At 30.2% G+C, this 10,834-nt stretch overlaps 1 protein-coding gene across 1 annotated transcript; it reads right to left on the bottom strand.

Moving 5' to 3' along the window:
• Positions 1–9,092: 9,092 nt before the first annotated feature.
• Positions 9,093–10,286, bottom strand: LOC139874326 (F-box only protein 8-like). The gene has a single exon (XM_071861771.1). The coding sequence runs from the start codon at positions 10,284–10,286 to the stop codon at positions 9,093–9,095; it is 1,194 nt and encodes a 397-aa protein (XP_071717872.1).
• Positions 10,287–10,834: the final 548 nt, after the last annotated feature.

The following is a 10,834-nucleotide window of genomic DNA, read 5'->3' as shown; positions in this document are numbered from 1 at the left end:
ATCTTAAGTCTAGACGTGCTTTTCTGCATTTATTGGATAATAGTGTATAGACGGATTCTTATCTTAGCATATTTATTACTGAGAATTTTGACTGACATCTTTTCAAAGATTCTCCGTAATTCACGGGATTTTGGTATTATATATACATATGCAAATTATGTAATTGGAGAATACCAAATCTAAATTCTACGATCTATTTCATACCGAAAATTCATTTCCTCGATTATACAAGATGGATTCCGCATCTAGTTCAAATTCCTCAGATTCCGACAGCAATGCCGATATGGATTTCCACACGAGCTCCGAAAGCAGCGTCACCGGAATGAACCAACCAATCTCCCATCATCTGTTCTGGATGAATTGGGGATGGGTTCGTAATATACTAAATCATTGGAGACAAGAAGAAGGTGATCCCTTCCACCCACCACAATCACCTCTTGGCGATGAACCTGAAGCACTTACCGGCAAACCTGTTCGAAACACCATTTTCTCTCTCATCTCCAGAGTATCTCGTCACGATTATATACTATCCCATATTATGAATCTTATTCATCTGCTCGCTCCAACCGCCAATCATCCCGGTGTACTAGCAGAAGTTAACGAACTTCGCGCTCGCGTTACGGATTTAGAGATTATGGTGCAAGGATTACAAACACCATCAGCAGCACCAGCAACATAACCAATACCGCCAGTAACATCAACATCGCAAGCCTCAATACCCTAAGCACCAACAGCACCACCGGCAACAACGGCAACAACGGCACCACCATCATTAACATCAACAGGACCATTACCACCACCAACAAACACATTCGCATCACAAGTCTCAACATCACAAACTGTACCTCGGATATCAACATCGCACGCACCATAGATACCAAGGAATACCAACAACAACAAACGATGAAGTATTAATTCATAACTTCATCAGAGAAACATCCTACGGTGATTATGTAATCTCTAAAGTCTTAGAGATTATCTATATCAGCCTCAACCATAAATCAGATAAGTGGACATACATGATAGGAAGAAGAATCGAAACCCTGACAAGAATGGTGCGCGATTTACAAGCTAGACTTACTATATAAGCACCACCAGCAGTTACCGACAGTATCATCAACATCAACAATATCGTCAGCACTATCAGCACCAGCAGTACTGTTAGCATCATCAGCACTAGCAGCACCTATAACATCCCAAGTTCCGCCAGTTCAAGAATCACCGTGGATATCATCACTGATCAACAACGAGTATTTTGTATCAACGAGTTATGAAGTATTAACTCATTTTTCTAAAGAAATTATATATAGATTTTATATATATAAGAATTCTGAAACTATATAAATCTTTCGTACTAAGCTATTGAGTATGAATTGAAAAAGGGTAGATACTACTCGGTTAAGTTCATATTACTAATATGCTATGATGTACATCCTTCATTAACAATCTAACCATCGTTAACTACAATCCTAGTTTCAATTAAATGAATCTGGTTTCATAATAAACCTAGTGTATCATTCAATAACATGTTTGATTTTACACTCTCAGTTTCAATGAACTAGATACTTAATGGAAAACAACATTTGTACCTTGCAAAGTTAGCAAGAGTTCTATGAGCATCAGTATGATTCACTAAGGAAATATCTTTAAGAATAAATAATGAAGTATTAATCACAGTAGTGAAATATTTTGTGAAGATTATGTAATCTCTAATGTTTTAGAGATTATTCATTTCTTATTCAAGCCGAAAATCAAATGAGCTTAATAAGGTATTAACTCAATAAATCTGTATTATATCGAAAGAAAATATACCCACATATATTTTCATGATGACTGTAATGAAAATTCTTGTCCAAAATATTATCTGTGAATTTTTTTAATGGGTAGGTAATACCCGAGTGATATTTAAATTCACAATTATTATGTTACATTCTTCAATTTTGATTCAACAATCATCAACTATACTCCCTATTTTCACAACAGTATACATTCTTTTATAAGAAATCTAAACAACCATACTCATTCAAATTCAATTACATATTCTGATTTTGAAATCTCAAAATTTAATTTGAGATATAACTGAAATCATCACTCTTAGATTCTTACATCTTTTAAAACTATACTTTGACTTCAAAACTGTGATAGAACATCACTTTTATTTGTAACACTCAGAAGGAAATGAGAATCAATCGAGATTCATGACAATTTCATCCTTTGGATATTGACAATGACAAGCTGCGTTTAAAACACTTCAAAATTTCTGAAGACACTTCAAATGATGAACAATCAAGATGATGATCCAACCATACATTACCCGAAGTCTTGTACCTGAAAAACTCTCGAAACTAAAGTCATAGTTTAACACGTACCGCGTTGAATTCTTTATCATTTATTAGCAAAAACAACCTTACGACTCCTTTTCAAAGTAGCCAGTTTTGTCACAGCTCCAGCAAGTCAACTTCGACTCTTCAATCGGATTAGCCTTATTATAACCTTGATAGACACGTTGCCCTTTCACCATCCTTACCGGGAAACCTTTCATATCTCACCACATTAGCTGTAAACTTATCAATAACTTCATTAACCTTCGACTTAAACCTCTCCGAAAAGTCACTATACTTATTCATTGAATTACTCATCTGCATCTTGCAACAAGAATTGCCATACCAATTACTAAAAATCAGCAATCAGTATTTTGAAATCTCGCAGCATTTCTACTCAATAATCATGTATATAACGTTTATCTCCTAAACTCACACACTTTGAATGTGAAGTTTCCGAAAAACATCTCAACTATGAACTAGTTCTCAAAATGCTAATGAAGCAGCAAAAACTGTAAACGACTTTAACAGTCAAAAGTTTGATGATAAAGAATAATGTGTTGGTAAAGCTCAGAAAAAGAGAAGAGTTGGTACTGAACAATGGATTGAGCAGGCCGTGAAGGAGACCAAGGACAAATACAAGGACCAAAGTCTGTACTTAAAGAATCTTGATGATTCTGTTTCAGACGAAGTCATTAACGAATACCTGGCTCCTGACTCTAAACCTTTGCGGATAATATTCTTCATCATCATCTTATCTTAAATATTATAAGATATCTTCGTATATCTCATTATACATATTCTCCATATTTCTGGAGATATTCTCATAACTATTCTTATAAGAGATCATTTATCTCTCCGTAATATCTGCAACATAAAAGAAACTGTGTTAGTTTCTAAATTCTGAAAAATTCGAATATGAATGTTTTGAAGTAGTGTTGGGAACTGAAGCATGAGTTAGTATAATATAATGACACTTGATCAATGTGATTATATTACAGTAATTCATGTTGAGTTTCTAATGGAACATGATGATTCACAGAACATACCGTCATCATGTGCCATTTACACGACTCTTACATTCGATCTAATCTCTAAACAAATCAAGAAAATATTTTTCTTGATGATTCGGTCTTTTCTGGGATATTCTAGTAATTTGACAAAACAAGATTGTACCATTACTTTTCCCTTTTTAGAATATTAACAATGTTCATTCCGAAATTCATATCTGCAAATTCTGGACCATTATAAGCGGTGTTTAATCACAAGAAGGAGAAACGAAAGGACAAAACTCTGAAATAGAAATTGGGGTATAAATTGCAGCAAATAGGAGAGAGCATTAACTATGGATGATAATGATTATAGAAGACAGAAGCAAGGACATCGAAATATAAGGGAAGGTATAAAACCCAACAACCACCCAGAAACTACAACCCGTGCATATCAATACGTATTGCCACGTAAAGGCACGGGAAAATTAATAACACTATAACCCCAAGATAATAGTAGAAGTAAATAAAATCATCCGGTGGTAGATGAAAAAGAAGAATGATAGATATGAAGGTTAGAAGTATATCAAGGATCAAAACGGGATGTAGCATATTGACGAATGTCTTAAAGTATAAATTAAGAAGAAATAATGGAAGGTGTGAGTTGTGGAAAATAAAGAAATGAAGGGGTGGATTTATAGGGAAATATCTGACATAGCAATCGAAACAGATTACCGCATTAAATCAAAGGAGATCCTGATTCTCTTAATCGCCGAAGAACCAAATCTTATTATGAAGATTTTCTTTAAATTCCATGAATTCCGGAAATCAATCATAACTACGTCATCAGTTAAAACGATTCTACATTTACTCATTTCACTATTTTACGATAGCTTCACTCATACGCTTCGAGAAATCGAATTATTTTATCCGTATTTCTTAATCATGATAAAACTCTATACATCAGCGTATATTCATCATAATAACATTCTTACTATTAGCCATGACAACCTCTATCAAATTTCGGGACGAAATTTCTTTTAACGGGTAGGTACTGTGATGACCCGAAAATTTCCGATCAAATTTAAACTTTAATCTTTATATATTTCTGACACGATAAGCAATGTTGAGTCTCGAAAGTTTTGAAATCTATATTAATGTAATCAATTACCCTTTGGCCATGACTGACGATTCACGAACAATTATGTGTAAATAGATATGTATGAATATATACATATGTGTGATTGTTAATTTGAGAAATATTAACAAAGCATTAAACGGTTTGATTGACATGTAAACATATTGGGAAATCTATTTTACGACTTGTAAAAGTTAGCAAAATATTAAGCGTATAACATTATACTTATTCGTTATAGATAAACGTTTACGTGACAAGACGTGTTATGTATTTAGGTATATAGATGAAGTAGATTGAACTTATATTTGAGAGATTTCGAATACAATTAATAGATATAGTGACACTTGATTGTTATTAAACAAGTTAACACAAAATCATAAGGATTTAAGATAAAAATAAGTTCTAGTACTAAATTATGCGATCTGAATATAATTAGTTTTAGAAGGATAAACTCTATGATAGTTATTTGATTTAATTTCAAATGTACTATGATATATTTCGAAAGGTTAATATATTTTACAACATGTCAAGGTGTAATTATTAAGTTAAATATTGTTATCTTTTATTATTGGGAATTTTAGAAATTAGGTAATATGATTTAAATGTCACATCTTCTTTAAAATGGAATATAACTTTATAAGTATCTGAAACCACTTTTGACCAATTGTTAACGAGTCATTTTGATAAGGATAAAGATCTTAACGTTATCTTAAAAGTTAGAATCCTTCTAGAAACCTTTTGACAAATTGCAAGTGATAACGGTCCGTGATTTAAATAAATATAAATATTTAAATAACTCGCAACGTTTATTTAAAAACGTGTTCACTAAATATATATGATTTCAAATTAGTATGTAAACATTAATAACACCTGTTTATTTATTTCGATAGATATTAGGATATATTATTTAGAAAGTATAAGGAAGTTAAAGTAAGCATTAGCATATAATGGAACTATATTTTAAAACAAAAACCTTATATGATACAATATTTTCGAATATATAAATGATCTTAAATTATACTCTAAAATATAATTAGTTTTGAAAAGTTAAATATTATGTTATTAAATAAATATTTCAAACATATGTATTATGTATAAGATTATAAATTTTAAATGTATATATTTTATCTTAGTCACAAAACGTTTTGATTTAAACTAATATTATTAAATATGCTTTGATAAATAACGAGACTATGATTTATAGAAGTAAATGACCAAAACACTCAAAAGAATAAGTTACACTTTGAGTGGGTTAGTTTTCCATTAACTTAAGTCTATATTTTAATAATGGTACGAATCACTAAACGTAAAAGGCTAGTTTTCTCAGTACACGAAACGTAGTTTGAAAAACCGAAAGTGGTTCATGAGTCGAGTTACAATGTACGAGTCATTTTTGTAAAAATTATATTTTTACCATGCACATAAATATAATATTATATATAATTAACTATATAAATTAAATATAATATATATATATATATATATATATATATATATATATATATATATATATATATATATATATATATATATATATAATATTAAAAATCGTTGGCAGCCACAAGATAAACGAGTACGAGCTGGGACAAAGGGTGCCGCGATCTTGGTCCTCTTCCCCTTACCACCTCCGCGATTGCGGAGTGGTGGATCCCACAAACTCGCTATAAGTCACGAACGTAATTCAGTTTCAATTCATTCAATTCAACTCTCTATTCTTCTGATCTTTACATTACTCCATATGATATTTATTATTTATATTTATATTTTTATTATTATTATTATTATTAAAGATTAATATTATTATTAATCATATTATAATTATGAGTAGTATTATTATTATTAAATATATATAAAATACTAAGACGAGGTTCTGCTCGCGTGTTTTCAAAAAGTGTTTTATGAGTGGGATAGAGCTAACGAAATTATGGGTTAGAGCTATGGAGGTTATGGGTAATGTTCGGGAGTTATGCTCGTGAGGTCAATCTAGTGTTTATCATCTCCGTTGCGTCTACGTACCTTTCCTGCAATATTGAATCTCAATATTGATACGTGAGTACTCATAATTTAATTTTTACTTACTAATAGTGTATCCCTGACTAGTGCTCGAGTATATAGGATTATGCATGCTTGTATTTTTGATATTGCCCTTAGATAGGTTATCCTAAATCTTGAATTAGTTACACCTACGGTTGAGATAAGGTATAGATATGCATGTCATTGGAAAGCAAACAAAAAATTATGAACTTTTCCTTTAGATACCGAATGGTTTTGACGGATGGATTAGAAGTTATAATCAATTGAATTTTCGTATTATTATTAAAAATGATTATTATTATCGTTGTTATTATCGTTGTTCTAGTTTTTTATTATTATTATTATTATTATTATTATTATTATTATTATTATTATTATTATTGTTATTATTATTATTATTATTATTATTATTATTATTATTATTATTATTACTATCATTATCAATAAAAAGTATTATCATTAAAGATTATTATTTTTATTATTATTACTATCGTTATTATCGTTAAAGTTATAATTAGTATTATTAATATTATTATCAATAAAATAGTTATTAGTATTATCATTATCATAATATTTATTATTATTAGTATTATTATAATTAAAACTAATTTTAGTAACACTTAATTATTATGATTACTATTTTTATCATTAACATGAACGCGACATAAAAGACGATTTAAAAACTATTAACAAATTGATTAGAAAATAATGAGTATGAGTATCATGATGAAATTTAAAGATATTGATTTAGATAAAATTATCATCTTTCATTATTTTTATCACTATTATTATTAAAAGTATTATATTTAATATTAAAAATATCATCTTTACAAAAATTATTATTTCTAATAGGAATATCATTGTTAATATAGAATTTCATTATTAATAAGAATTATCATATTGTTATAATACCATTTTCGTAAATATAAATATTGTTATTATTATTAATAGAATAATAATAATTATTAATACAAAATAATATAACTTTTACTTATTATCATTATCAATGTTATTTTATCAAATAAAAATGTAATACAAATAATATAATTACCTTAATAAAATCTATCATAACATTTTTATGATATTCAATGAACTTTATAAATTTTATTATCTAAGATATATAAAAGTATATTTTTATTTATTAATAAATGAATTATATTATTTACTCTAATAAATCTTTTAAAAATATTTAAAAATATAAAACGACGATATTTAAACTATATAATAATGATGTATAAATTTTGGAAATCATTTTGAGTCAAATTGACTTTTGTTGACTTTTGCATAGTAGTCTCGAGCATTAGGATTGTGGTACACTATGACTTGACTTAATTTGTTAGACAAATATTGACCAACATATAAATATATATAATTAATATAGGTTCGTGAATCCAAGGCCAACCTTACACTTGTTCAATGATATTATATGTATTTTTACTACAAGATACAGTATGGTGAGTTTCATTTGCCTTTTTACCCTTTATATTTTTGGGCTAAGAATACATGCACAACTTTTATAACTGTTTTATGAAATAGACACAAGTAAGTGAAACACAGTGAAACTACATTCTATGGTTGAATTATCAAACCGAATATGCCCCTTTTTAGCTTGGTAGCATAAGAATTGGTGTTTATTATAATTGCCACCAATTGACGTGAATCCTAAAGATAGATCTATTTGACCCAACAAGCCTCATCCGAGTTCGGATGCTTTAGTACTTCGATTTATCATATCCGATGTAAGTCCCGGAATGATGGGGATATTCTATATGCATCTTGTTAATGTCGGTTACCAGGTGTTCACCATATGAATGATTTTTATCTCTAAGTACGATGTGAAATGCCTGCTTTGAGAATGATATTTATGAGAAATGGAAATGAAAAATATTGTGGTCTATTAAAATGATGGAAATGCAATGATTACTATAAACTAATGAACTCACCAACCTTTTGGTTGACACTTGAAAGCATGTTTATTCTGAGGTTTGAAAGAAATCTTCCGTTGTGCATTTGCTCATTTTAAAGATATTACTTGGAGTCATTCACGACATATTTCAAAAGACGTTGCATTCGAGTCATTGAAGTTCTTTAGAGATTATTATTAAGTAAATGACAGATTAGGTCATTTATAGTTTGGATATTATGAAATGGTATGCATACCTGTCAACTTTCGATGTAATGAAAGGTTGTCTTATAAAAACGAATGCAATGTTTGTAAAATGTATCATTTAGAGGTCAAGTACCTCGCGATGTAATCATATGTTGTTGTATTTGTTCCTATGGATTGGGACGGGTTACGACAAGAAAGACATCAGCACATTATACAACATAAACAACACCAAAGTAAAGACCCCATAACTTGCAGCAAAAACATCACCAAGTGGTTGACAACAGAACACGAATTGAAGGCATTCATGTTAAAATAAGTTGGGTTCATAAATAATCAATCATAAATCATAATCATGAATTAAGATTTAAAAACTATCAAAAATGCATCAATGCATATATTAAGTAATGAAAAACTAAAATGTGAGAGTATAAATTGGACTTTCATCTTCAATTCATACGTTCCTTGTTGCATTCTCCAAAACTTAAATAGATTAGTAGATTTCAACTTTCGTGATCTACAAATCTTGTAGTGTGTTCATCATCGCCTTCATCATCATTAAGTGTGCCAGATTGATCAAGCAGAAGTAGAGATTCTGTGTAGGAGCTAACAGAGGAACAACCCACATAAAGACCAAGATCATTGAAATGTTCCGAATTGGGTTTGTAAGCAACAAGCTCAGTTACATATTGAGGCAGTCCCTTTTCTACTAAATGTTTTTCTGTCTTTTGGATTATAAGTTGCTCATTATCCCTGAATCCAACTACTTTCCACATCTCTGGTAAGGTAACATTGAAGAGCTTGATAAACGATTTTGAAACGTGGTCCATCAACCACACATTGTAAACTCCTTCTTTTGAGCTAATGCTATCATCTAATTGAACCACACCAATAGAGTTTCTTAGCTTAAAGAGTTCGAAATATTTGTCGGCTAAATTACTAGGAACTTGTACTTTTGCGAATTCTTCACTCCCCAAATCAAAAGATACTATCGTTTTATTAGTTACAAAACCTACATATGCACACCAGTAAATAAACCCGTTTATAACTAATGGAGTTTGGTAACACAAACCAATATTGAACCATTTACGAGGAAGTTTGGTTAATGGACTTCTCCACACCCCTGTACTTACCGTAAATACCTCAACTCGCCAAAGCCTAGTTACGTACTGCTGAAGGTCATCATCATATGGATGATGGTTAGGTTCAACATGAATGATATGTATCCTGACAATCTTAGGGTCAAGAGTGTTAGGACAAACACCAAAACCAACAAAAATACGCTTATTATAAAGTGCATCAATTAGTACTGATTTTCTTATCGTAGGATTCCATATAATGTAACGATTGAAATAATGATCTTCGGTTAAATAACAACCAGTAAAACAAAGCAAGCCATTTGAATTACCAACAAACTCTATTTGCTCTGTATTTAAAATCCGGTTAAACGGCAAAGAAATCTTGTGTTGGGGGAAAGAATCATCATCATCAACTATCCAACAATACTGATAATAGTCACCCCATAAAAGAAGACGACGTCGTTTAGCTTGCTGGTGAACAATGTAAGCGGAATTAAATTTAGAGGTATCAATCAAAGACATCCATTCTTTCGAGACGGTTCGAAATCGAATAAGTGATTTAACAGGAAGATGACAGAAAATTTTGATTCGTATAATTGATGGTATGTAATCGGACATAGTTTTTTGTTTTGCAGATCTAATAACGTTTCTATGAGTACTCCGTAATATTTATACACAAAATCGATTTGACTTATATTCTGTATGATGCCGTTTTTTTTTTTTTTTTGATAACTATATGGAAAAATCTTACCCTTAGATAGTTACGGAGTATTAAGTATTGCGGTTACAAATTCCTTAAAATCCGTGATTTTGTTAGGAAGCAACTACGTTATGTTCGCAATCAAATTTCTTCCTTAATTTGAAGTAGTTTTAAAATACCCTTATAACTATCTATAATCTATCTTCTATCTATAATCTATAATCTATCTATCTATAATCTATAATCTATAATCTATAACATACTATAAATAATAAAAATTAATCCAACGTGTCTTCTCCTAATGACTCCTTAATTGTAATTAGTGACATGGCAATCCCTAATGACATTTCTAATCACCCACTAATCCACGCTGGCATCTAAAACACGGGAATGAAGTGACGTATGAGGGGTCAGATTTGGCTTATCATTTGTTAGGGTTTCATCAAAAACAATTGCCGCTCCCAAA

Source organism: Rutidosis leptorrhynchoides, chromosome 11, assembly GCF_046630445.1.
Source record: "Rutidosis leptorrhynchoides isolate AG116_Rl617_1_P2 chromosome 11, CSIRO_AGI_Rlap_v1, whole genome shotgun sequence".
In the NCBI taxonomy this organism is placed as follows: Eukaryota; Viridiplantae; Streptophyta; class Magnoliopsida; order Asterales; family Asteraceae; genus Rutidosis; species Rutidosis leptorrhynchoides.
The sequence above is the reverse complement of the archived record's forward strand: the minus strand, read 5'-3'. Positions and strand labels throughout refer to the sequence as shown.